We start from the raw sequence: 27,238 nt of genomic DNA, 5'->3' as shown, positions 1-27,238 counted from the left end.
GAGGCGAGCCTTGCGTTGCAAGCCTCGCACGGTTGGCTCTTGATAAAACTACATAGTAGCGCCAAAACGATCCTGATGGCTGGTTGATCTGCTTCCTGTTTCAGAGTCCATACAATGCTGTCAGAGGCTATCAAACAGCCGTGCCTGGTGGAGACACTTCACAAACCGCCAGTTGATCCTTTGCTATATCTGGGCCCAGTGACGTTTCTTAACCGAAGGTTACGAAGCCTTCTGCGTGGCCTTCCAGCCCTTCATCTCGTTGCTCCAGCATGTTGACCATAATAGTTTCAAGGTCGGTTTACATGAGCCGATATTGTGGAAACAATAGTCGCGATCATCGCTCGACCAACGGAGGTAAGGGCCAAAAAAAGAAGGGAGACGCGAAAGCTTGTTACATGCATGTAACAACTAGTGTGAACCAACTATAGGCATAATTCTTGAACGGTTGACCGCTTCGTGTTAGTAACATTGTTTTGCTACAGACTTCATCTAAGAGATTCGATCATAGAAATTGCTTGGACAATCATTGGACATCCCGTATCTTATCATGATAAAGCTGAATTCATGCTGCACTGTACAGGTACATCGCTGCTTTAGAATCCCCCACTCACCCGTCTTGCAAACTACCCCTGACATTACATATTTTCATGTGTGCTTCTCAGGCTGACCGTCAGCAACAGCCAGTGACATTTTCCTGGCAGTTGTTTGCAAGGAATTGCGAAGAACTCGGATTGCACGAAATACGTGTTATTCTGGAACACGAGCTTGTTTGCCACGTCTAACGAGCTTCAGCCCAGATCTCAGACAAGAATGATACACATACATACAGTTACTCCAACCCGGATATAAGCATCGAGTTGTGGCTTCGTTTTTAATTTGGTGATGGTCAGAAGAGAAATTGAGATCAAGTCTTGAGCGTGCTTTGGATTGGCCAGTGGCATAGAGTGACTAGGAGTGTGCTCAATTGTCCAGTCAAAGACGCTCTTGACGGTGATTATCTTATCTACCATGGAGCCTTGAATTACATCTCATCTTAGGAAATTACAGCAAAAGACTCTGTGGACCTGCTTTGTACAGTACCAACAGACTATCGAATTCATCGCGTGGGATCTTTGAATGCCGTTGGCCATCATTTTCCGAAGTTCTAACAAACCGCAGCAATAAAGTTGGCAATGCGTTGATTATTCTGGGAACGCAGGTTTCAAATATATCAAACCAAGGTATCGGATTAATGCAAGATCAGCCTCATGGTACTCGGAGCGCTCCTCTGATATTGGAGTTGACGGAATCTTGGCGGAGTCGAGAGGACGGGAGCCACCCCGACAGTTGCTAAGAGGCTAATTGTCCCCATTCATGGCACAGTGTCCGTTACACATAGGTCGAATAGCGTATCGATTAAGATTTCATGCAATATCAATATTGCGACTACTGTAGCCAGTTGTCATATTCGTATTCTACTGTCGAAGGCGATCTTGGCAACTGTCCAGGGCGGGCTGGTCGTCGAAGGACCCTTATAGACAGTGGAGGCTATCTTTCAGTTCCTCGCTTGGGCGACAAGGTTGATCTGTCAATGTGCCTGGCAGTGAGATTGCCTTTCACAACAGATCCTCTCTAATCTAGGTAGCTACACTACAAAGTAACCGCTGCAAAACTGACGTTTTTATGCAGGTCCGGTGTAAGCACATCCATGACCCAAGCTGGATTGAAAATAATCTCCTTTACTGAGAGTCCCTGTCTTTATCATGACTCTGACCCTGATTGTGCTACCAACAACCAGAGAAATATATCACATAGATCATCCAATCCCATGTTAGAACCAGACCACCCACACCCACCATCTATCAGGGGCCCGTGGGTGGGGCCCCAACTAAGGGAGGCTAGGAGGGTCGAGGGGACCCAAAATAATTTTAGCCCCGCCATCCATCCGTTACCGCCTCCTTTTCTGCCAGACTCCTGAAGCCACCTCACTTTCTGCAATCGCGGTCAATATCTACAGCAACCACGAGACTTTGATCTTCTCGCTGTCTTCTTGTTGTTCTGTACAACTTCTTCTCCCCCCGTCGCTCCATTGTTGTCGGCGTCTGCATATTTCTGTGCCTTTTGCGGTCTTCTATCCATCCTCTTCAGCTTCATCTAATACCCCCACCATGGCCGACGTGTGAGTTGCTTAACGTCTCTGTATACTAGAAAGCACTGTTTGTTCATGCAAAAAGAAGTCTTGCTGACATTTATCATCTTTGCAGTAACGTTGATGTCCTCGTTATTGGCATGGGACCTACTGGTCTCGGTGCTGCCAAGCGTCTCAACCACATTGTATGCGCTCACCGCCACCTTCACCTTGAGGCCGAGAATTGCAGCTGACGATGTTAACAGAACGGTCCTTCATGGCTGATTGTCGATTCCTCTGACAAGGCTGGTGGTCTTGCTGGCACTGACACCACCCCCGAGGGTTTCGTAAGTCGTCGTCTTCCAATCTCGACAAATATATACCTAACCATGCAATTGTTCTAGCTGTACGACGTTGGTGGCCACGTTATCTTCTCCCACTACAAGTACTTCGACGACTGCATCGACGAGGCCCTCCCCAAGGACGATGACTGGTACACTCACCAGCGAATCTCCTACGTTCGCTACAAGGGCCTTTGGGTTCCTTACCCCTTCCAGAACAATATTTCCATGCTTCCCAAGGAGGACCAGGTCAGCTGTATCGAGGGCATCATCGATTCTGCTCTTGAGTGCCGTGTCGCCAACACCAAGCCCAAGGACTTCGATGAGTGGATTGTCCGTATGATGGGTGAGGGTATTGCCAACATTTTCATGCGACCTTACAACTACAAGGTCTGGGCCGTCCCTACCACCAAGGTACGACCACAGTTTCGGTATAATACGGTGAAGGTGGTGTACTAATAGTCCAATAGATGCAATGCCAGTGGCTCGGTGAGCGTGTCGCTGCCCCCGATGCTAAGCTCGTTACCAAGAACGTTATCCTCAACAAGGTCGCTGGTAACTGGGGCCCCAACGCTACTTTCCGATTCCCCGCCCGTGATGGTACCGGTGGCATCTGGATTGCCGTCGCTGAGACCATTCCCAAGGAGAAGAAGCGATTCGGCAAGCAGGGTGAGGTCACCAAGATTGACGCCGAGAAGAAGATTGCCTACTTCGCCGATGGCAGCACCATCGGTTATAACAAGCTCATCAACACCATGGCCGTCGACCACCTCGCCGAGAAGCTCGGCAACCAGGAGCTTGTCAGCCTCACCAAGCAGCTTTACTACTCCACTACCCACGTTATTGGTGTCGGTATCCGAGGTGAGCGCCCTGAGCGCATCGGTGACAAGTGCTGGTTGTATTTCCCCGAGGATAACTGTCCCTTCTACCGTGCCACTATCTTCTCCAAACTACTCCCCCTACAACCAGCCTCAGAAAGATACCAAGCTCCCCACCCTTTACCTCGCCAATGGTGAGAAACCTGCGTCTTCCGAGGCTAAGGAGGGACCCTACTGGTCTATCATGCTGGAGGTTTCCCAGTCTACCATGAAGCCTGTCGATGTCGAGAACCTCCTCAAGGATAGCATCCAGGGTCTCATCAACACCGAGATGATCAAGCCTGAGGACGAGATTGTCTCTACTTACCACCGTGCTTTCGACCATGGTTACCCCACCCCCACCCTTGAGCGCGAGGGCGTCCTCAAGCAGGTTCTCCCCAAGCTCGAGGCTATGGACATTCTCTCCCGTGGTCGATTCGGCAGCTGGCGATACGAGGTCGGTAACCAGGACCACTCCTTCATGCTTGGTGTTGAGGCCGTCGATGCCATCCACAGCGGTGCCGTCGAGCTGACCCTCAACTACCCTGACTTTGTCAACTCCCGCCAGAACACTGAGCGACGCCTCACTCAGAACTTCATTGTGGCTCCTCCTCAGACCAACGGCACCAAGGATATTCCAAGCCACTCCAAGGCCCAGTAAATTCACAGCCAATGGAATGGAGTTGGAAATGGAGTTGAAGGTATAGCGTGAGCAATTTATGATTGGGCACGTTGTTTGATATCTCAAGAGACATGTGTACAAGAAAACTTTGTGGAGAGCGAGTTAGCGCCTCGAGAAACGATGAGTCCGAATTTAGGATTGATGACGAGACATAGGCCGCTGCTGGTGAAGATTCCCAGTTAGCTAGACGGATGGATATAGGATTCCGCTTGACAAGGCGGGGCATGATATAGATAGATCTGGGATTTTTGCTCTAGGGTTAGACAAATGAACGGATTATCCTATACAGATACATAATAGTATACAACATACAATAGAACTTAGAGCATGTTCATGTTTCCATCGTTGAAGCCATTCTAGCGTTTCTGGGGCGTTTATATCGTTTCGTGGATGAATTTTGGTGTTTTAGCTCTTCTTCATCAGAACTGTTGTCTCAGTGATTGGTTCCTGGATGCTTGATGTTTCAGTGACATATAATATCCCCTGCCACTTACATCATGGTCTACGTACGTTGTGCAATTTAGGGGTAGATGTGAGAATGTAATTGAGATATCTCATTTTTGTTGCCCACGATGATGAAATTATACGGAAGAAAAGCCTATTGCTTTCAGCTTCACATCCCTTGAAGGGAATGCGTGCCCAAAGCTACCCTACCAACAGATCAGTTCAATAAACAAGCGCTTGCTTGGTTGTGCTGCCCCATAAACGGCGCCACAAGGGTCCATTGCGCATGAGCCGAAATTTGTGAAGCCCACACAACTTCTTGACTTTAACAATGAGATTCTGATACAGCAGGCCATGAGTGAAGTTGTGGATGCGCCATAACAGAACATTGAAATTTCCCCTTGACAGCACGAGACTGGAGAAAATTTTCTAGTTCGTTGTAAACTTTGGCCAAAACAGAAGGGATGGGCAAAAAGAGGCACCCGGAGATAACATATTCTTAGCTTGAGTTGTTATGGCTGCCCAAAGCGGGAATAGTGGCGCTAGAAATGCTGTAGAGTTTCGGCTGAAACAAGAAAGTCAATGGGATCATGGTTACTGAGATGGTGAGGGTAAGTGAGATGAGGTTCACGAGGACAGTGGTAAGAGAGCACAGTTGTTTCTGCATGATGTTTTGAAACGGGGTCAAGTCAGCACACTCAGGCAAGACTGCTGGATGATGCAATGGAAGCTGAATATGCAGGGTGAGAGGAGATATGTATGACTACCCTGAATTGAATCACAACGTGTTCTGCTTGACACTTGATGCGTCCACTTTCTTCACCCAGAGGCAGTCATTACCACCAATACCAATCACCATGGGTACGAGGCCCAACTGTCAAACCGGATGATATCCTTGCTGTTCCGTCATCCACCACTAATTCAAGACGGGACCAGCTCGTGAACAAGACTTGGACCCTGTCTGTATCTTTTGGCGCACACACACAAAAACATGGGTAATTCTCACCAATTAGACCTGGACTACTCGATGGAGAATATGGTTGACTCGCCAAGATATGTCCAGTTCAAGTATCGATCAAATAAAGACTGTCTCTGCTTGGGCTGGAAAATAACTGAGTTGCAAACCCAAGGGCTCTGCTAATCTAAACAAATAACCCAGCACCCCTACGTAGGTACGGTAATACGGAGTACGTAGTTGTCTCTCACTTGGGGGAAAGCCTGGGGAGGGGCGGGAATCCACCTCAACCTTGAAAGTCCACTCAACCCAAATCTAAACCAACTTGAACCTAATCCAACTCCAGCCCACCCTGTCTGTTCTGTGCTCGGCGGTCACGGTACGGTACAGTAACCACCACACACTAACACAAGTTGTCCTGCATTTGACTTCACCATTTCTTCACTCAAGTGTTGCAGGATCAACGGACTCTTCCTCCTTATCCCAGACTCCCTACCACAACCTCGCCCACTCCGATCTGTCGTATGCCTTTTAATAGCGAGCCTCCACCGTCATAGACATCATATCACTTTCGACAGTCTTGAAATTACCCACACACTGTCCCGGAAGAGTTCCACCAAACACTCGGCCTACCAAACGTAGATCCTACATACAATATCCCATATCCTTCCTGTCGTTGCTTTATTTATGCACGCCGAATCTTGCCGCGCCCGACTCTCTTTTCCATTTGTCATCCTCCGACACTGAATTCAGTCATTGCTCTGCGCCATCAACGTTGAAACCACGGCCGATATATCTCCGATGATGGGCGCTCCATTTGCATGTGCCTAAGACTTTAATTGAACTGAACACTGACGATCGCTTCTCGTGGTCTTTCTGACCTGCTACCGACACCGATTGTGATATCCACGAGGCGCGCCGTCGTTCGCGCTCCATCATGGACGGTGCTTCTCTCGTTACCGACGACCTTCTTGATCCCCCGCCTCGAATATACGAGCGACTTCGTCAGATAGCTGGTTATACATGGGATGAAAGCCAGCTACCTTTCCATTCTTCATACGACTTCTGGTAAATTCTCCGCTATACTCTGCGAACCTTCATCATCAGCCCTTGCACTATAGCTGGTTTCCACCATGTTCATCTCATTCTCTGACCACTTCTAGGCATGTAATCGGCACGCGGTGGGTGTCGTCGGTACCTTCGCCTTCGAGCTCTCACAATGCCTCAAGCCCAGGATCCGCCCTGAGGCTACATTCCGGCCGCCCATCGCCGTCAGAACCTTACGCCCAAATATCGAATATCGACGGGTACGATACTCAAGCAATAACACCCCCAGCCTCATCGTCCTCCAATATACCAAGCGATGCCGCGTATATCGAAGAACCAGTCGTTGCTCGGTTATCATATCACGCCCTGCGAGAGGAGCGGGCTTTTCACATAGCTAAAAGCTTAATTGCCACTTCAGATCCGACAGGGGAGCACATTGTTAAACCTATCGATTTGATCAGGCTACAACCCCTTCCTGGCGATCGGGCACAGGTTGTTGTTTCTATATACCAGCATCCTGGACCCAATTATCTACTCGAAGTGCTGGACATGGGACCGGCTTTTTACAGAGCTCGCATACAAGGAGAGACATTCACCTCATTACGGAAGAACGAACCCGAACTGCACCCGCCAATTTCTCTACAATATTTTCTAGATTTTGCTATAGGTGCGACCCAATGTCTGGAGCTTCTTCACCACAACCTTGGCATGATCCATGGCGAAATTCGAGGCGATGCGTTTCACTTCAATATCGAAACTGGGCAGGTCAAAGTTATGTCTTTTGGGTCTGGAATTCGCTCGTTCGAACACGGCCTGACGAGCACGGGATGGTCAACGCTTTCCAAAGAACTCGGAGCACAGAACAAGCTCTTATATATAAGCCCTGAACAGACAGGACGAATGCCTGCTGAGCCAGATAGTCGGACCGACATTTACTCTTTGGGCGTTTTATTCTGGACCCTGCTGACTCAGAGACCAGTTTTCGAAGGCGATAGCCCCCTCGACATCGTACAGGGTGTTCTTGGTCGGAGGATACCGAACGTCTCTACAGTGAGGCTTGATATTCCTGACGTGGTTGGAAGGATCATACAAAGATGCACGGCTAGGAATGTCCAAGACCGTTATCACTCGGCGAGCGGGCTTCGCCATGATTTGGTCAAGGTCCAGGAGTTTCTCGGTGACGGAGATTGGTTGGCACTTAAGGAGTGGAGGATTGGAACCAAAGACGTATCATCATTCTTCATGCTTCCAGCAATCATGATCGGCCGCCAGCATGAGCAAGCAGAATTAAACAAGGTCATTGATCGCGTCGCAAAAAGCCATGCCATGAACTTGAAGGGAAACACGAACCGGTTCTCTGACGGTTCAACCTTGTCAAACGATATGGCCGCTTTTGACGACATTTCTAGCGAGGGAGCGAGCTCTGTGGATGGCACGAACTATCGCAGCGGTTCCTTTACCCACACTGCTTCTTCTGACCCTAAGCTACCAAAGACCAACTTCAACCCCTTATTTTCGGATACCCAGACGGTGTCTGGCGATACAATTTCATCTTCGCCATCAGGGACCCTTCCGAGAATTGCCAGGCCATGGGAAAGACACCAGTCAATTTCAATTGAGACACGCAGTCTTGTCGATAGCTCAGGACCCGATTCCCAAAATCGCCACAGCGTCGTAGAGTCGACAGCATCCAGCCTGTCAAGACAGCTGGGCTCGGCCAAGTTTAGACGGCGCGACCATTGTGAGGTTGTCACAATCGAGGGTGCAGGAGGTCTTGGAAAGAGCTGTCTTGTTCAAAGCGTTCTGGCGGATGCCAGGCGGCGGGGATACTGTGCCACTGCGAAATTTGACACCGCAAGGAGAACAGCATTTGGACCTCTGCTTAAGCTGCTTTCGTCCCTGTTCAAGCAAGTCTGGGGTGAGAGGAACACGGAGACCCCTTTTCATCAGGGCCTTAAGCAGTTCGTTCGCCCCGTCTGGCCAATGCTGCACCGTCTCTTGGGCCTCCCGGAGTTTCTTCTCGGCCCCCCAGAAGCATCAATTGGCCGTTCGATCTCATCGTCTCTACAATTCGCCTCCATCAGAGGAAATGGAAAGTCTGGGTTAAAACGACGGGGGTCATCTCCTGGAAGTTCACCCAAGCCAGTTGCCAGGAACCCCAGCGTTGCTTCACAATCATCTTCAGACTTTCTTCGTACGGGTACATCCACCAAGACAATGCGGTTGATGAACATATTCCTAGATGTACTTCGCGTGTTCACTGCACACAAGTTCATCTGCTTCTGCTTGGATGATCTTCACTTTGCCGACGATGAATCAATGGAGCTCATATCCCAAATCATCGCTTCGAGGATGAAAATGGTCATCATCATGACCTACCGAACGGAAGAAATCACATGGGATAAAATCCAAAGCATGATTCATCTCCCTGAAGGCGAAGGTATGTACTAATAGATGCTCTAGTCCTATGAATGACGACTGATTGCTACCAGCAGAGTATCCTCGTTCGGGCGGTCCTTTGGTCACGCGTATAACATTGTCACCCCTGACCGAAGACGATATAGTTCAATACGTCTCGACAACACTTTGCCGACCAAAGGAAGAAGTTTTGCCTCTCGCTTTGGTGTTGCAATCCAAGACGGCTGGCAATCCATTCTACATGCGAGAGATGCTGAGTGCTTGCCACCGGAAGAAGTGTATCTGGTACGATTACAGAGACAGCCAGTGGCACTATGACCTTGACAGGCTTTTTGAGCAATTCCAAGGGGAAAAGGATTACGACATACTTGATACAGGCTTCATAACACACCGACTGTCAGAGCTCCCTGCAGCAGCACGGACTCTTCTCGCTTGGGCTGCCCTTATCGGCAACTCATTCTCTTTTGAACTCATCTGTCATTTGATGGGGGGTGAGTTTGATTACCATGAGGATGATAAGGGGTCATGTTGTGCGACGTTTACACACAAAACCTATTCGCAAGGAGAGGCAATTGCTGGTCTTCAAGCAGCCATACAGGCCTACATCATTGTGCCTAGTGAGACCGATGATCGATTTCGATTTGCCCATGACCGATACATTCATGCTTCGGCAGACCTGCAGGAATGCAATTCTCGGAAGATGCATTTCATTATTGCCCAGACACTTCAAAAATACTATGGCGGCGAAAACCAACAGCTGGACAACACAGCCTCGCATATTTGTGCAGCGGTTGACATCATCAAGAGACGAATTTCAAATCGTTACCAATATCGCAAACTGTTGACGAGCTGCGCCCAAGCCGCCGCAGAGAGCGGTGCGAAGCCCACAGCCGCAAAATATTACAATACTGCTCTTACTCTCCTCCAGGACGATCCCTGGACAGACGGCAAAGAAGATGTATCTTACGACGAAACAATGCAGCTCTACCTCAGAGCAGCAGAGTGTTATCTTTACATGGGTCAGTATACCGCAGCGAACGAGATTCTCAACACTATTTTCAAGAATGGGAAATCACCATTCGACAAAGCACCAGCATACGTCTTACAGTCAAGAATATACGCCCAGAGTGGTGATTCCGCTTCTGCTCTAGTTTCACTCAAAGACTGCCTGGTCGGCCTTGGGGTCACTGTCGATGATGAGCCAAGCTTCCAAAAGTGCGACGAGAAGTTCGAGCGCCTGTCAATCCAAATTCAAACGATGGGACGTGGCGAACTTCTCAACTATAAGCAAGCAGAGGATCCTAGTGTCGCACCTGTCGGAGCCGTGCTGGCCGAAACCATTAGCGCTGCTTGGTGGAGCGACGGCTTACGGTACTATCATCTCACTCTCATGATGGTCGAGATGCACCTCGAAAGGGGCGCGTATCCACAGTCTGGAATGGCATTCCTCTATCTCGCGATGATCGCATTGTCCCGGTTCAATATGACACAATTTGCGGTGGAGCTAGGCAATACATCCCAATAGCTGCTCTACCAATCTCGAGACCCTCTCTCTTTCTCTCCTACATCTGCAGTCTCTCTGCAGACTTGAGAAACAATGCCTAACCATGTTGTCCTGGCGTCAGGTGCCGTAGTCGCCGTTTCGGTCGCTATCGCCACCACTATTGCCATTCTCGAGTCGCCAGAAGTGCGACGATACGCCGACGATGTTCGCCGGAGGATAGCTTTCGCCCTCCACTCTATGGGCGAAGGCATCGAACCTCCCAACTGGTATGCTGATTCTAGAGGAGGTTCAATACTCATTGCCGTCAGGCAGCTCTGCCGGGCTCTTCAGGGCAAGACTCGCACTAGCAACGCCTTGGAAGTCATGAACGACGAGACACATAACGCGGAGAACTATAAGAAATGGCTGATCAGCTGTAGCCGTAAGAGCAACCGCTCTGTCACCTTCTATGAGAGCTTCGAGATCATACCCCTATTCCTTTACGGACATTATGAGCGTGCCGTGGAAATTGGAAGTCACGCCGTTGATCAGCTTAGTATGCTATGGTCAGCGCACAACAGTAGGTTGATACTGTTGTTCCACGGCCTCGCTCGTGCTGGATACCTGCTACAAAAGCTTCAACTTCCCTGCTCTCCAACTGAAGACTTCTCCTCGCAGGCCGAAGAGGTCATAAAGGAACTGCGCCGCTATGTGAAGATGATGGATGAGTGGTGCACTGTTTCTGACATTAATTACCTAAGTTGGATAAAGTTTCTGCAAGCACAGATTGAGGAATTGTCCCTGAACCATGGAAATGCCATTCAGCACTATGAGCAAGCATTGGATCATGCAGCTGAGCATAATTCCGTTTTTGATGAAGCTCTTGGCAATTATCTTATGGCTGGTATGTTCATCCGACGAAGTGCGCGTCGGTCAGCTCGAGCAGCGCTTCTTGAAGCAGTTGGCTTATTCCGGCAGATGGGGGCTCTCGGTGTTTCAAAAGCCATCGAGGAGGAACACAGCCTGTTACTACATGGTCCTACAAGAAACTACCGTACTTGCGATACCGGTGTTCAAACCGACTTTGTCGCTGATGCCACCTCAGTTCAATACAGGACTGGAGACGCAGAGGACGGTGGAGATCTTGCACGCATCCCTTCCAACACGATGAACATGGCCGACCTCAACAAGGGCGAGCGCATAGGGGCATGGCGAGGCTCAATGAACATTCAGGCCGAGCCCGGGGCGGGACTGCCTGCTCTCGATATGATCGATCTGCACGCCATTCTTGTCTCGTCGCAGGTCATCTCCTCTATGCTGCAAGTCGACGAGCTTTTGAAGACTATGTGCGACGTCATCTTACAGACTTGTGGTGGCTCAGCTACGCTGGCTGCCATTGTTGTCCAAGAGAACGACATGGATACTTGGTGTGTAGCAGCAAGTGGTGATCCTGAGAGAGGAGCTTCCGCCCATATACCAGGTATCCCTATATCAGGAACCTCACTTATTGCAGAGAATGTTGTTCTCTACTCTACCCGCTTCCTTGAGTCAGTCTTTGTCCCTGACTTGATATCTGACGAGAGATTCGGCAATGTCAACGAATCCTGGCTTCAGAGAAACCCCGTTGGCAAGAGTATTATTGCGATTCCGATCTGTCATGGCAACAAGCCTCTCCTTGGCGTGCTCTATCTGGAGGGTGAACCGGGCGCATTCACAGATCGCAACGTCACGGTCCTGCAGCTTCTTGTCAACCAGATTGGCATCAGCTACTCGAACGCCCTTGCGATGAAGAATGTCGAGAAAATATCTGCAGAAAACCGTTCTATGGTAGCCGTTCAGAAGCGCGCACTTGCCAAGGCCCTTGAAGCAGAGACAAAGGCCAAGAACGCGGAAGCGGAAGCTAAGCGAAATGTCAAGCTGGCAGAGGAAGCGGCGAAGGCTAAATCCATCTTCTTGGCCAATGTCTCCCACGAACTTCGCACTCCTCTCAATGGCGTAATCGGCAACTCGGAGCTTCTTCGCGACAGTGATCTGAATAAGGATCAGCTCGAGATGGCCGATTCGATTCGAGTCTCCGCTGATCTGCTATTGACGGTAATCAATGACATCTTGGACTTCTCCAAGATGGAGGCAGACAAGATGAAGTTATACATTATTGCCTTCAACCCCGAAGACATGGTCCGCGAAGTCGTTCGGGCAGTCTCATATAGCAATCGTGAGAAGACGTCCAAGAAGAATGTCAAGATCGTACAAAACATCAACCTACCGCCCATGCTAATATACGGCGACCCTATCCGTCTACACCAGGTTTTGGGCAATCTTATTGGAAACAGTCTGAAGTTCACCGAAGATGGTTCGATCACTATTGGTGCTCGACTGGACAAGGAGACAAAGGAGCACGCCACCCTCACTTTCTGGGTTCGAGATACTGGCATCGGTATTCCTCCTCAGCAGCTAGCAAAACTGTTCCAACCCTTCAGCCAAGCGGATGCTAGCACAGCGAGAAAATACGGTGGAAGCGGTCTCGGTCTCAGCATCTGCAAGTCACTCATTGAGACAATGATGAAGGGCAAGATTCGGCTCGAGAGTGAAGAGAATGTGGGCACAACTGCTTGGTTTACTGTCACGTTTGAGAAGGCCAAGTCTGATGTTGCTGCAGGAGACGCGCAGACCAAAGCTACGCCATCTGTCGACCGATACTACGCAGCAACTTCACCTGTGGAGAGAGCGGAATCGCCAAACCCTTATCTGGACTTGTCTAAGGTGCCCAAGGATGAGATTCGCATCTGTGTTGCCGAGGACAACCCGATCAACCAAAAGATCGCTATACAATACGTGCAGAGATTGGGGTACAAGGGCGTTGTTGCATACGACAATGGCCTCAGGGCTGTGGAAGGGCTCCGGCAAAAGGCCAAAGAGGGCAAACCATATCACGTTGTCTTGATGGACGTCCAGATGCCGGTTCTTGACGGTTATGAGGCGACAAAGCTAATTCGGAAGGACTCTCTCGATGCAGTGCGCACTATTTTGGTCATTGCCATGACGGCTTCTGCTATCCAAGGGGACAGGGAGAAGTGCTTGGCTGCTGGTATGAATGACTATCTCGCCAAGCCAGTTAGATCAGAGATTCTGAAAAAGAAGCTCGACGCATATCTCAGCGTTGAGGTAAGGGAAACCAGTATTACTGGATGGGATCTTCACTAACATGACGCAGCACCCACCGCCAAAACCAGAATCTTCTCCTCCACTGCAACGCGACTCATCATCCACACCTAGCCCCCACACGCAATCCGGAGTCGCTACCCAAAGATCTAACTCATCGCTTGTTCTTCCATCTCCTATGGTCAAACCGAGTGCGGGAACAAAGGGGCTGGCCAACGTGTCTCTTAATCCGATGCAGGAAGAAGCAGTGTTCAACCAACCGGTTGACCAGACGGCTCTACAAGCACAAGACAGCCCTGTCTACAACAGAGAACAAGAGCCATCGCCACTAGCCATACGTGGCAGTTCACCGCACTCAATGAATGCCTCTGGCCTTGGCCGTGTTTCAAGTGATGATCGGTCTATAGACACGGCGTCAATCGCAGACAGCTCAACCTCTCAGTCACAGAAGCGACTGCCTCGAAAGCTTGTCAAAAATCGCCGCAACAGCGAGTCAAACAGCGAGCGACCATCGCTTAGCAACATATCCAACGACAAGTCGCGAGGTGTTCTCAAAAAACCGCAACGGCAGAGCACAACGAATCTTGTTGAAGAGGGCCAGAAAGCGGAGAACAACTCTTACAGTTTTGGAAAGGATTCTAGCAAACGCAGTAGCCTGACCTCGTCTGCCTCATCGTTGAAGGATCGAATCTTTCCTCATTAAGACAATCGAGATACCTTTGCTTGGCAAGGCCTGGCAAGGTCAGGCAAAGCCTCATCAATTGTCCGACGAAACAAGATTCTTACAGGCTCTGAATCCCAACATAACTATCTATGGCACCTGACCTGACCTGTTTCATAGACCTATACTACCAACAAGGCGAAGGGAGCACCAATGGATGATATGAATTTATGCTCGTGTTTAAACATGGTAGGGATTATTGAGGATGACTGGTGGAACGGAACTTGATGTTCATGGATTTGGTGGATTATGCGAGAGAAAGAAAAAGACACTCTACATGGGTGGACGAAAAGAGCTTTCTCCCGCCTCACAACCTTCATGTTATTGGGCATGATCTAAATTTCGTATAATTGTTTTTACTTCAGCGAGGAGCATTCGAGGAGGATGGGGGCTTGTGTTGAGGCGCAGGTGAGCGAGGACATTCTATTCTGGATGGCTAAGGGGGTACATGCTATATGGTAGGCTGTTTGGAGCCTTACAAGATACCTCGTTTTTGCTTTATTCTATTCTTCTCGCGGGAATCATCGATTCAGCATAGAAAGTATGGTCCACTGTTTTGGGACCCGAGCGCCAAAAAGAACAGGAGAACATGCCACAGGTTACAGTAGAGTTGACCTGGCTGGATATGATTTGTGGAAAGGTTTAGCCATTACAATTACAGAACGTTGGTGAGGGAAACTGGACAATGAAATTATAGCTGTCTGAGCCTCTCAGAAACTGGTAATTGATTGACAGATGCACAGTGAATAGTATACAGTGGCCCTTCGGTTTACCTCGAACAAAGTTGCACGCCAGTTCGCCGATGCTTGACACCATAAGGATTGGAGGGTGTACTGTAGTGAATTCGAGTTGAACGAAGCTGAATAATCATAGCCATAAATGGACATGATCGACATGGAGTAAAGGATAAGATGGAGGCGAGGAGCCACATGGGGGGACTCACGCTAGCGGCCGTTGGCGACAAACAACGCATTGGTGTCCGAGATTAACTTAACTTAGATGAGACGAGTCTCCGGCGGCATCCATTCAAGATAGGTCAGACCCTACTGCGTGACTGCATGTTGTCGACGGGATGATAGCCACACATACAACAAGTGGCGAGGGTGTTGGGTGGAGAAGCGGAAAAGGAGTTGACGTGTAAGCTGACCAACCGATCAGTTCTCGATCAATGGCAGATCCCGGCGTGTCTGGTTGGTCAATGATAACCTTGGCTCAAGGATTCGATCTCGCGTAAAGACATGCAGATGCCACTGTGGAGGGGAAGGGGTTCTCAGCTGGCAATGTGCAAGCCCACTGAGAGTTAAGCCAGTTCAGTACCTGATTTAGGTTGCAACAGGAAGAAAAACCAGTCGTGGCAACATTGCGGCCTTTTGTCTCTGCGAACCATGCGGCGCGCAATTTTCCTCAATGTTATTTTCGTCATAGTTCAGTCCGAGCCTTCAAGCTGTTGGTACATGAAGACGAGGTCTCATGATCTAAGTCACTCTCCTTTCTAATAAAAATTTGAAACTCGGAACGACCAGGTATAGCAACTTGGAGGCAAGGGAGCATATGTACCGAGAGTAGTTATGGTCCGTGGACTAACAGATACGCGTCCTTGTTCCTTGATTATTTGTTGCTAGGCCAGCAAGCCAGACTGAAGTCAACATCTAGAAACAGCATCTCGTAATTGGGTGATATCAATAGAGGGAAAGATGATCGACAGAGACAAGGGAGCTCAGACGGGCAAATGAGATCTCTCGCCACGCAATTGAAGTCGGAGTCGTGGAGTCGTGTTGCAAGTTCTGGTACGGAAGCCGGCCTTTTTAGTCAGGGCGGGTAGGTTTTCGTCAAGTCCGGACTACCAAACAGAGAAGGACAATTCCTAGCATCCAGTGCAGCCTCCGGTGTCGATCCCTACACGATGGCTTGCCTTAAATCTTGGGGCTCGTGGGCTCGTGGGTTCTGGCACGACAGACACATGTCAGATGGAACGGGGAGCGCTAGCAGGGGAATCACTTCGCTGATCTTGATCGCCCAAATAATCAAGGGCTTGTGGCACTGTGAGGTTGAGATGTGGGTTATCGAATCATTTACTTATCGACATGACCGGTAGCCTGGTGATCGACCATGGCCATTTCTTGTTTGATGCGGAAATTTTTGCGGTCGGTTCGGTACTTCATACAGGGTAAAGCCTTTTGGCTCTGTAGCCAGGGTACCTAGATACTCTACAGCTAGGCCGCGCCGCAAAGGCCAGTAGTGTAACGGTGCCTGGGTGCAAGTAGCCGGTCACCAGAGAATCTCGGAAGCCAGATACACAGACATTATAGCGGTGGGCTCCCGCAAAACAAAGCCGAGTTTCGTATCCTGATTTAGTTACCCGAGACCGAGTCTGTCAATTATTCGAAGATTGTCAGTATGTGGATGTGATCACAAGTGCAGGCTTTGGGCTTCAGTATTCTCAGTCAACCAACGACATGGGGGTCATTGGATTGTGTTGGGCCAGGCGGAATTGTCTGACACCTCTCCATACCTTAAGTTACCCCTTGACTGGATGGGCAAGGCAGGGCGTTGAGAAGGATGCTCTCACCCTGGAGTTGAGTCCCGTCTAGACCAGACCCGCACATGGATCGGGATAGTTAGATCCAAAAACTACAAGGGTGTCATCGGATTGGGCCGACCACGAGGGTGGGTGGGAAAGTCGCTTAAAGGCTAGCTGCCGATCCATCAGCTCACACGGGCGAACAAGAGCTTCCAACTTCATAGGTGGCGGCAAATTAAACGAGCCGACTAAGATAGGTCCATGTATCTGTGCCTGAGCGAGCCCTGTCGCAAATCCTGGGCTGCGACTGATCAGTAAAGGATCTGCGGAATTGAGTTGCTTGATGTACAGTAATCATGGAAGCCGCAGAGCAAGTAATCGTGGTCTATCGACAGGCATCCTGTACTTGTGATCAGGAGAAAAGATTTGAAAGTCAATCTCATTCCTTCATTGTTAAGGAAACTCCATGACAGAGCATGGCCACGTGCGCTCTTATCAGACAGACAAGTGCCTAGATGTAATGGAGCTATCTAACAAGACACCAGACGAAGACGGACGTAGAAGTTGATTGAGGCAGCCCCCCGTTCCAACAGCTGGCATGGCGTGGCCAGTTCCTTTCACACGCATGCGTATTATTTGAATGAGCACATTATAAGTTTGAGCCAAGTTCGTAGGCGTAGGTACCGAACGAGACCAGGATTGCAAATTGGAGATCCACGACAATACCACAAAGGGATCAGTGCATCTGTTGACAATGTATGGATGCCCTCAACTTGCGGCTGAGGCTCTGGAACAGCTTTGCTAGATTCGCTAGACGACATGCGTAAACGGCTAGTGTGACAACTTAGTCGCTCGGTTCATTTAAACACGGGCTCAGAGATTTGTGCAGATGATATCGGGTGCTATCGTGCATCGGAGGCAACATCCATTGTGTCATTCAAGCTACAGGCCGGGCTAACCTAAGACAAGATCGAGACGTGCATGCGACCAGTTAAAAGCGACAAGCGAAACGAGGAAGGCAAGTCATTTTGCTTCTGTTGGATGAAGTATGCAAAACGGAGATGATTCATCTCATATCAATGTTGGTGTCTGATGTGGTTCATTGTAGGATGATGGATCCAGACTTGCAGGAGACAAGGATAATTATGCACGAGTCCAAGTGAGGTGACAAAATGTGGGACAGGAAGCCGGGGATAGAGGATAGATGACGAGATGAGAGTGAAGTCAAGCAAGGAAGGAGTTGAGAGAAGGGTCGTTGGACGAAATGAAAAATGGGAGGAAATGCCCAGTTTGGACAAACTTCCACCAAAACAACACAAATGAGGAGAATGTCGTAAGAAGGAGCTGGGCAGGGACAGGGGACAGGGCGTGACTTGGTGTTTCAGATGTCCCTTCTCGACATGGGGTTTCCAAGCTGCAGGTGCGTCTCGGGCCCGACCGACCAACTCGTTCTCTAATTGGACAGAGCATGATATGGTCCTGGGATCCCTAGTCCTTGGAACTGGGAGAGCATGCCCTGGCGAATGTTAATTGGTACAAGATCTGCACGGAGCCTCACTAGGGACACCCCTTACAGGCTAGTACCAACTAATGCACCTACATAGATGTTGACTCCAAGTCCGAGGTAGATCTGGAGACGCTGTACTCCCGTACATATCCGTATGCAATCATCGCGAAAGGATGCTTGCCTAGAATCATCACTAAGGCCAATGTACACGAGTAGTATGACCAATAGAGATGTGAGATCATCTTTGATGCTGACTTCTATGGGTCTGTAGGTCATGTAATTTGCGATCCGGGATAGTACTTCAAACAGCGTCGTTCTAACAATACTGTCATTTGATCTGATATCCCAATAGCGAACAGAGGGGTCAAAACAACCCAGAAAGGTGGGAACTTGATCAAGTCTTGATTCCTCGGGTTCGTGCTGATTACCTAGTTAGTAAAGCAAGACAAATTGGGCCTTAAATTTGACCTGATTCGTACTCCAAGGGTAAAGTTCGTACGACTCGTCCGATATGAGAGACACCACGGATCTCCTTGTACAACAAAGCTGTTGTGAAGCAGAGAAACCGGACGGAATGTTCGAGAGGGTATCGGATGCTATTATGGCAGCACCTGTGCAGGAACTTTCCATGGCTCCCGGGCATTGAATTACCCCCAATAAGCCAAAGCGTGAGAAGAATAAGCATCACAAAAGACGGGGTTAGCATCAACGTCAACAAATTTTCTAAACTTTTCTCAACTCAGAAGTATCACCGGTGACAGACTAGATTCGAATCGGAAGCCAACTTGTGCAAGTATCGCTGCATCCACTCCAAGAATCTTGAGCCTCTTCCCAGGTGAAATCGTCCCTTGCAGGTGACTCGCTTCAAAGTACTGGTTACAATTCTGCAGAGATAAGGGATGAATTTCAGTAAGCCCTGTATGTCTCTACGCGAAACAAACAGAATAACATAAGGAAGCGCACTTAGAGGCAGCTAAGACAGGTACAAGAAACAAGACCTGTGCGGTCGAAATAAAAATGGATTCTGTTATCTATTTTGCTCTATTAATCGTATCTGAGGATGTCCAGGGTCCGATAACCTCGTATGGCCTGGGTTCCGTACGCCTTTTTGTGTGTGAAAAGCCATATCCTGGCTGCTGCCATGTAAACATCCGTTTTTAAGCTCTACATAGTAGATATCATGGCTGAGAGGGAATGGTTGGTTGATCCTGAGCTAGCCCACCAAACGAATTCGAGAGACTGATCAACAATCTTATCCGCGTATGTGCACAGGTCAGAACCTTGACCTGGATCGTGGCGCACTTCCGATATCTAACGGCGCACAACAAGGAGTGGTAACGGTTTTCGAGAGGGTGGGGCTTTCCGAAAGGGTGGGGTACCGCTCGCCTGAGCTTGCTCATCTTTGCCCATTGATGACGATTGCTAGGACGGGCTCTGGCTAGCTCAAAGAAGCTTCCTGTTTCCTTTTCTGTGTCGGATGAGATCAGTCTCCCTAGTTGTGGGCTTGTAAAGCTGAGAAATCCTAGTAAACCAGACGAATCCTCCAGCGCACAGCACTACGCCACACAGGCCTGGTCAGGAGGGAGTGTTCCATTGGTCTTTCTTATGCTACCGAATACATAGGTAGCTTGGCCTTCGACTAAAGCTGCAGAGGTTCTTCAAGCGGCCTAGTGAACCACCACCACGAGAAAGCCATGCTGCAACGTGCTTTTGACGACGGACCTGGTAAGTGTGGCTGCGTGACGATAGGTTCAAGCCTTCAAGGATGAATTGGGGGAAGACCCCGCCCATCACTTTGGTGAGCATTGAGCAACGCTAATCTAGATTACTACCAGGCGCCTCGAGGTCCTGCAGAAGGGTTGGTATTAGATTGAACTGACTAGAAAGAGGGTGCCAATTTTCCTCGATCAATTCATCATGACCAAACCTGGGCATCATTGTTGACCCTGATCCTGGAAGGGCTGACTACTAAGGCAAGCAGGCCTGGTGGCCTCCATGGGTTACTCTGACATCTGGCCCGTTGCCACGAGTATGTTTGGGAAAGGCCTAGTTCTGCAACAGCTTGAGACGGTTTTATAATGACGAAATATGATGCTGGGCTGCTACTGGAGATCGTGAGCACCGGCTAGCCGTTATATGGTGATTGACTTGTGATACTGTAGGATCGGACAATTCATGATCGGAGACTAGTGTCTGACAATGCCTCGTCTTGGCCAATTTCCCTTCATGCGTAATCGTTCAGCAGTTGGGAAAATATATATCTCCCTGTAACTTCGGTAAAGTGGGTTGGCAGGATGGAGATTTGCAAAGATGAAACGCGGAACCCCGACATGAAAGGGGACGTCTGTGGTGGATGTAAGCAAGCCCACACACAAAGTAATAGCTTGCTCAAACTGAGCGCCACATGAGGTCGGAAGGAGCGGCTGAAGCAACTTGGTCACAAGCTAATTGTAAGGCATTTTGGCCTAGACCCAGGCAAACCCCAAAACCAGGGCCATTGCCAGGGTGGCTCGGGGCTCAACTGCCAGTGGAGCTTCTCTTTTCCTCACCTTTCATTACCTTTCTCTGCCAAGGCTCTACAAATATGTATGAATACCTGCCGAAGTTGGTTCATCACAGCAGAAGATGATATGAGGTCCTTGCAGAAGCGAGATGCGGGCAGCAGCCAAAGACAGTAGGAGCCTAGCCACGTCTAGGCTCATGGCATCTACTGCCTGTCTCAGGGAATTTACGTTATATTAGGTAAGGTAGGCAGAGATGGAATCCAGTTGCTTCAGACCAATGAAAACGCTATTTCGTGGACGACTTCAATGACCTTCGCAATTCTTCGACCCTTCTATCCATGCAGTGCCCCCCGTCACACCCGAAACAATAGATCACAAGCCACAGGCATTCAAGCCTAGTACTTTACTGGAGAGCGGCTTAAACCCTGCTACGACGGGAACCGCGCTTCGTGCAACAGCTTTTCTCAAAATTTCTAGCCTAGGTATTTTCAAAATTCGATCCATGCTTTCATCCACTTCCTGTGCTTCGATTAGAGTCGCATCCTTGTGACACACGAACGGCTTGAGTCTGAAGCTTCATTTCAAACAAGGCCCACGACTTCGATTGCACCATATCATTCGAAACTCAATGTTTACATCCAATGTAGAAGCTACATTACGACCTGACTTACTCAACATGACCTGTTTCGAATGTCTACTACGGCCAAGCCCCCGACATCACCCTTGGATCCTTAACAGTAAACCTTGAAGACAAGAACGAAGCAAAAAATCACAAGCAATCGAGAAGACAGGGAATACGAAGATTGAGGAAAGCTTGGTGGCCAAAGTACGTATCTGATGAAGCTCTGCACGCCCTATCATCAACCTAACTGCATTGAATTAAGCTGATGCGCTAAAAACTAACATCCAAATTATTGTTTGCCTGCCACAAGTGTCTGGCGTATGTAAACTTCAGGACCCTATCAAGCCACTCGTGGGGCTTCCACCCGTCCACCCTTCCGTATAACAACACGATTGATGACTTTCTAATTACCGCCCAACTACCGGATTTGAGGCAACATGTCTTGCCAGCCCGCCCGTGTATCATATCAAGGCTGAGAGCCTTGTTTGGACAGGTGGTTCAGAGGTTGCAGCAGCTCGGACACTTTGCCTCAGCGCTCGTGTCATTAGCTCGTAGCTGCAGCCTGGGGTAAGGTGCAGAGTCAGTCGGTACAAAGAAAGCTTATTAAAAAGAGTCCTTGGGTAAGAATGTCTGCAGCATCTTGTGCCTCGTTGATTTTCAGCATAGCTTTCGAGAACATCAAGCAACGAAAGCAAAAGGGAGGAGAAGAGAAGGGAAGAGAGAACGCTCCATTGGGCTTGGACTAATAACTTACATCTAACTACCACACACTGATGTTGTATCTGGATATGTGTTGATGAAGTAGTTCCTCTATTGCCTCTCGCACCGCAATCTACACACCTCTTTCACCACGTCGTGCACGCCCCTCCCTGGTTCCCGATGCCACTCCACTTCTCATGATCTATTCATCCCAAACTTGTACCCTTTTTGGTCTCTCCATCCTGTCTTCTTGTTGGCTGCTCGAATCCCCAGAAGCATGCACGACGCACGTTCAATTCGATGGGACCGTCTGGGTTTTCTATCTCTATGGTAGCAATCATCCCAGCCCTGGACCCCTCAGCCACTTCTTTGGTCTGCCTCTGCCACTGCCCCTACAATACCGACCCCTGCTTTCTGGGTTAACTACCTTTTTAGTGTTTTGTCTTGTCCCTACCATGTGTCCCGAAATCTGTCAAATCTCTTCTGATACACGCTTTTATCCTTAACTTTCAAAAGTTGCCATATTGGTACTTGGTGAGATGATCAAGAGCATAGCCGTTCTTTCTACTGGAACGATATTCGCTCTTAAATGTCTAATGCCGGACTGCTCTGGCCAGATATGGAGGTTTGAACCCGTGCTTTGGTGCATGTCATGGCCGTCGAGCTCTTAGCCGTGGTCTCTTGCCCTTTGATCCCTAATCATTTTGTTAGTTTGAGCATACCCTGCCCGCTCAGGGCAAGTTCCCACAACGCAGCGTTTCCACTCTGTCTTGAAGAGTCTTTGACTGTTAAATTACGACCCCGATGCGTCAAGATGCGGACCGGTAAAGAGCAACTCGGCGGCCGGCGCTTGATGATGTGCGTATAAGCAAGCGGGTGGGCGTGTGCGGGCGTGTGCGTGTGCTTTCACTTTCCACCAGTCACTCTTCCTCTCTCCACTCATACCGAAGCTGCTCAGCCCTCTTTTTTTCTCTTTCCTTTCTCTCCTCCATCTTCTATCGAGGATCATCGACTATCTTCTCCTCTTTGTATTGTTTGGGCTTCCCTCCTATTCGTTCATTAAACAACCTTGGTCCCTGAAGCCGTTGGTCTCGTGCCATAGCTCCCTGAAGTCTGCAAGCTACCCTCGTCCCATTTGCCTCAGTTGTCAATGGTAAGCTAGCTTGAACAGGACGACCAACGACACAAGAACAGGACGAAATATATCCTTGATTGAGGAAGGGTACTGTTCGACACATTCCTTTTTCTAAACTAAAAGGGCGGCTCTGCTTGGAGACTCCAATCATCGATGTCAACAAGAACCTAGACGTATCCGTTCAGTTGTGAATAACAAGAGTGATTCGCAGGACAATACACCACGCTGGCTGGTACCTGCGTCTTAAGCTGTTATCCTTTGATGCATCCTTACTCACTACGCCGTCTTTTACAACAGCTTCGCTGAGCTTAAAGCTCCAATCTCTCTCGCAGTTTTTTACTTCACCGCGGAACTTTCCATATCTGGGCCTTCTCTCCTTCATCTCGGCCCAATCCATTCACATCGATTCAACGTCTCTAGTCGTCTCTTGTCAGCCTTGGACCTTCTCCACTTCTCACACAAACTTCCTACTAACTCGCACTCGTTGACAGCTCTTTTCTGCGCGTGCCCCCCATGTATGCTATGTGGAAGAGCCATCCATGACTGGTTCCAAATGAACTTGGGCCTGCTTGTCAACTGGTTTCATCAGCCCCGCTCATCTCGACCTGGAGCTGGCCGACATCTCCAGCTCGCCGCCCGTCACCTCTGGCCATCTTATACAAAGCTTGCATATCCACAACCCAAATTGTACGCCGCTTCTTTCTGTTCCCCTCTTCTTCCTTCTTTGATATCATTTGCTTTATATTCCTGTCGCCTGTTTCTTCTCCCTTTTATAACTCCAGTCCCTAGTTGAGACAAGTATTAGAGGATCCACGAGACGGTTACAGCCCAAACAACAATATTTTTTGGCAACCCTTTCTTTTCAATGTTGTCGTTTTGCTCCCTGATTTGCTTGATCACTTGATCTGGTTGAACCGTCCTGCCAGAACTACCCAGATCTTCAAGCGTGAAGTGTAATCTTGTTGTATAACATCGTTACCCACGTCCCCTGCCCAGCACTCAGTCAACTGTTTCTTATCTGTTAAGAAAAAAGTCAATTGCAGCAAGCCCCAGCCTCCCAACAATACATGCGCCTTTCATATCCACGCATCTCCTCTTGCCGTACCAATGTCCCCACTGGCGTAGCCCAGCTACCATACAACGATGCTTACCGTCAAGCAGCCACCAACTTACGGCTACAAGTCCGTCCATGATCTCCCGACTCCGCCTTCAACCTCTCGACCTTCTCCCCCCTTGATATATCGAGAACCAGCAAACAATTCTCTGCCTGTCGCCTATCGGGGACACAGTCCACCATCACAGCCCATGTCGGCTCCTCATCGTGGCCTGCCTCCGCCGGCGGCCATGACTCTTCCTCCCCAGCAGCCCCCAGCAGCTGGTGCTCCTCCATCTACTCATCTCCCACCCCATCCGCCTCCTCCGCCTCCGCCACAGCCATCCTTGGGCCCTCCTGGTCACCAGCAGAGAGATTCATGGGGCCAACTACCTGCTCCACCTCAGCAATGGCAAGGAGCAGAGGAATCCATGAGACATTGGCTGCAGGCGAGGGCGGAAGAGGATAAGAGAAAGCAGGAGGAAGAGCGGACGAAGCAGGAGGAAGCGCGGACAAGACAGGAGAGTTTGCGTCTAGAGCAGCGCAAAGTTGAAATGGATATGCTGCGGACGTCGCTTCAGGCAGGTATACCTCCTCCCATGGTTCCTTTGGTATTTGCAGGCATGGGTGGCGGAGGAGTCGCGCCACAAGCCGCCCTGGAATGGGCTCAGCAGTTTATGCCTCCTGGACAGGCTCCTCCTCGTGCCCAGATTATGCCCGCACAGTGGCCTGTGTCGCCTGAACACCAGCGAGAACCCCAAACACTGTCGCATACCCACGCACAGCACCCGGGCATTCCATCTGCATCGACTCCAGCAGCCGGATATGTGTATCCGCCATCACCATCAAGGCCTCGAAGCCAGACAGTGAGTGGTGCTATAGGGACGGCCCATGGGCATATCAGCATTACCGAGCTCAACACCAACGTACCACAGCCCGCACACGCTCCTCCGATGCACTCGCATCAGCATCCGCATATGCAGCAAGCTCAGCAACAGCAACAAGAACCCCAGTCAAGTCCTTCGATATACTTTCACCACTGGCAGCCACCAACATCGCAAGCTAGCGGAAGCTCGAACCGACCCGGAAGTCCTTCTGGTTCGTCCAAGACCAAGAGAAAGAGAGACTCTCTGTGAACTGACATAGCTTCCGTGACTATAGGGGAAACTCCCAGAAAGCGCAAAGCAACAGGGCATCATGCCCCTTCCCCCGCCCGCAGTGAGCAGCGATATCGATCACCTCCGCCTCTTAGTCAAAGCGGCTCGTCGAGCGCAGCTTTTCGTGGATCGCGACGTGGTCACTCACGACAAAGAAGTGACATGTCACCCTTCAGGGTCATCGGGCCGGGACGGTCTCGCAGAGAGAGTTTTGGCGGACCTTTACGCCGAATGTCACCGATACGCAGCTCAACGTCTATACCCTCGCAAGAAAGACCCGGCAGCGAGAACAAACAGTCGGTATCAGCTATATTGTCAGAGGAGCCACCGCCTGGCACACGGTATCCAGGGCCCCGTCGCCCGAGCGAAGAGCGAGAAAACCGCTACAAGCAGCCATCACCTGGAGATTCAAAGCCGCATCGGAGTATCGAGGAAACCTCAAAATCGCGAGAAAATTCAGGGGAAGGACAAAGCGCTTGATGGTAGTGCACCCTAGACGCGGTTTCGTCGATCGGCTCTGACGCTTGTGCGCCACATGCAGTCATTTCACGTCTAAGCGTGGCTGTCATTTAATTTACGATAATCCACAAATCACACACGAAACATGAAAGAGTAATTTATTTGCCCAGCCGGAATGATCAACAATCTCTGGCTTATTAGCAGGCATACTCCAATCAATACTCTGTACTACCTATCGAAGCAAATATGCATTGGGCCCGTTGAGCGGCTTTTCCTCATGGTTACTACTAAAATTTCGGACTCAGACTCATTCAAGCTGGTCCCTTGACTTTACATCAGTCTTTTAGAAGTTGGCGCCGCAACTTTGTTTTAAATATATGTTCTCGTTGAGCTGCACTGGAGAGGGCAAGGGTTGGCTAAAGGTTAGGGGCACGGTACAAAATGGAGTTTTTGACTTTGATTTTCGGTTCAGTCTATTGGGGAGGGAGTCCACAGCATCAAGGAACAGCATTGGGTATAGCGGGCTCGGGCTCGGGCTCATGCTCGGGCTGAGGGTCGATGGGATGAGGGAAAGAGAAACATTGGGGATATTTCTTGTTCTACGGACAGCTATAGACACCCTATGGACTTAGATTGAGGGGGTTGAAGTTTCGCAGCTTCAGGCAATGCATTACTGACATTCTCAAGGAAGTCAATTTGAGCGTCATCAAACAGACTCGGAGCGAAATGAACAAAAACAATTGTCGCCGACCGAGGAATGGAGAAGACTCTCGCCCTTGTTTATTTTGAATGTTAAGCCACATTTTAAGAAGCTCGGGCACATACAAGAAGAGCAGCCTCAGTCTACTAGAAGCCTCACAGCCTATTTCTCAAAGTAGTTCCCAGGAACACCCCAAAACAGAGTTGCGGTTACTGAACGCCCATAGCACTAGCAGCACATAGCTTATTCTGAGGAGCCTCAAGCTGCGTTAGAAACACAGAAATCGAAACTTGGATCCTCGTAAAACTGGGGTCTGATCTGGTCTAGTCCTCAAAGAATCTAGATGCCACCTGGGCTGCAACCCAAAGCCAGCCATGTCTTTGAACTTTGGAGAAGTCTTCAATCGAGAGAGAGGAGTCGAGAATACGAAAAAGTCACATTATATCTGACTTACCAGAAGAGGAAAGGACCTATTGAGGAGCTCTGCAGGAACAAAGGTGCTGGGTCTTCTGCATGTAAGCCACTATGCTACTATCCTTTTCAAAAGATGACAGAAAATCTATGCCAAGCTGGTTTCAGCTCTCATCATGCATGTGTGGCTTGTGCAGGAGTGTCTTGAAGGGG

General features: G+C 49.5%; 3 protein-coding genes across 3 annotated transcripts; all 3 read left to right on the top strand.

The window, feature by feature from the left end:
* The first annotated feature begins 1,915 nt into the window (after positions 1–1,915).
* Positions 1,916–4,413, top strand: FOXG_07702 (uncharacterized protein). Its single transcript, XM_018386300.1, has 4 exons — positions 1,916–2,313; positions 2,374–2,454; positions 2,512–2,862; positions 2,919–4,413. The coding sequence occupies exons 1-4, from the start codon at positions 2,269–2,271 to the stop codon at positions 3,462–3,464; spliced, it is 1,023 nt and encodes a 340-aa protein (XP_018243440.1). The 5' UTR covers positions 1,916–2,268; the 3' UTR covers positions 3,465–4,413.
* A 1,910-nt stretch (positions 4,414–6,323) lies between these two features.
* On the top strand, positions 6,324–14,393 carry FOXG_07701 (uncharacterized protein; the record flags this gene model as incomplete). Its single annotated transcript, XM_018386299.1, has 7 exons — positions 6,324–6,454; positions 6,550–8,873; positions 8,929–9,342; positions 9,526–10,349; positions 10,530–11,238; positions 11,296–13,499; positions 13,549–14,393. The coding sequence occupies 7 exons, from the start codon at positions 6,324–6,326 to the stop codon at positions 14,197–14,199; spliced, it is 7,257 nt and encodes a 2,418-aa protein (XP_018243439.1). The 3' UTR covers positions 14,200–14,393.
* Positions 14,394–22,305: 7,912 nt separating this feature from the next.
* On the top strand, positions 22,306–26,872 carry FOXG_07700 (uncharacterized protein). Its single transcript, XM_018386298.1, has 3 exons — positions 22,306–23,892; positions 24,367–25,396; positions 25,460–26,872. The coding sequence occupies exons 2-3, from the start codon at positions 24,511–24,513 to the stop codon at positions 25,933–25,935; spliced, it is 1,362 nt and encodes a 453-aa protein (XP_018243438.1). The 5' UTR covers positions 22,306–23,892; positions 24,367–24,510; the 3' UTR covers positions 25,936–26,872.
* Positions 26,873–27,238: the final 366 nt, after the last annotated feature.

Source organism: Fusarium oxysporum, chromosome 4 (genome assembly GCF_000149955.1).
Source record: "Fusarium oxysporum f. sp. lycopersici 4287 chromosome 4, whole genome shotgun sequence".
Taxonomy (NCBI): domain Eukaryota; kingdom Fungi; phylum Ascomycota; class Sordariomycetes; order Hypocreales; family Nectriaceae; genus Fusarium; species Fusarium oxysporum.
Note: the sequence above shows the minus strand (reverse complement) of the source record. Positions and strands in the feature narration are given on the sequence as shown.

What these genes read in the sequence shown, in the direction of transcription:
- FOXG_07702 (XM_018386300.1), top strand. Translation starts at nt 2,269, where the DNA reads ATGGGACCTACTGGTCTCGGTGCTGCCAAGCGTCTCAACCACATT. An exon ending in CCAAGCGTCTCAACCACATT is followed by an intron (nt 2,314 to 2,373) that starts GTATGCGCTCAC and finishes CGATGTTAACAG; the next exon opens with AACGGTCCTTCATGGCTGAT. An exon ending in GGGCCGTCCCTACCACCAAG is followed by an intron (nt 2,863 to 2,918) that starts GTACGACCACAG and finishes ATAGTCCAATAG; the next exon opens with ATGCAATGCCAGTGGCTCGG.
- FOXG_07700 (XM_018386298.1), top strand. Translation starts at nt 24,511, where the DNA reads ATGTCGGCTCCTCATCGTGGCCTGCCTCCGCCGGCGGCCATGACTCTT. An exon ending in CCGACCCGGAAGTCCTTCTG is followed by an intron (nt 25,397 to 25,459) that starts GTTCGTCCAAGA and finishes CCGTGACTATAG; the next exon opens with GGGAAACTCCCAGAAAGCGC.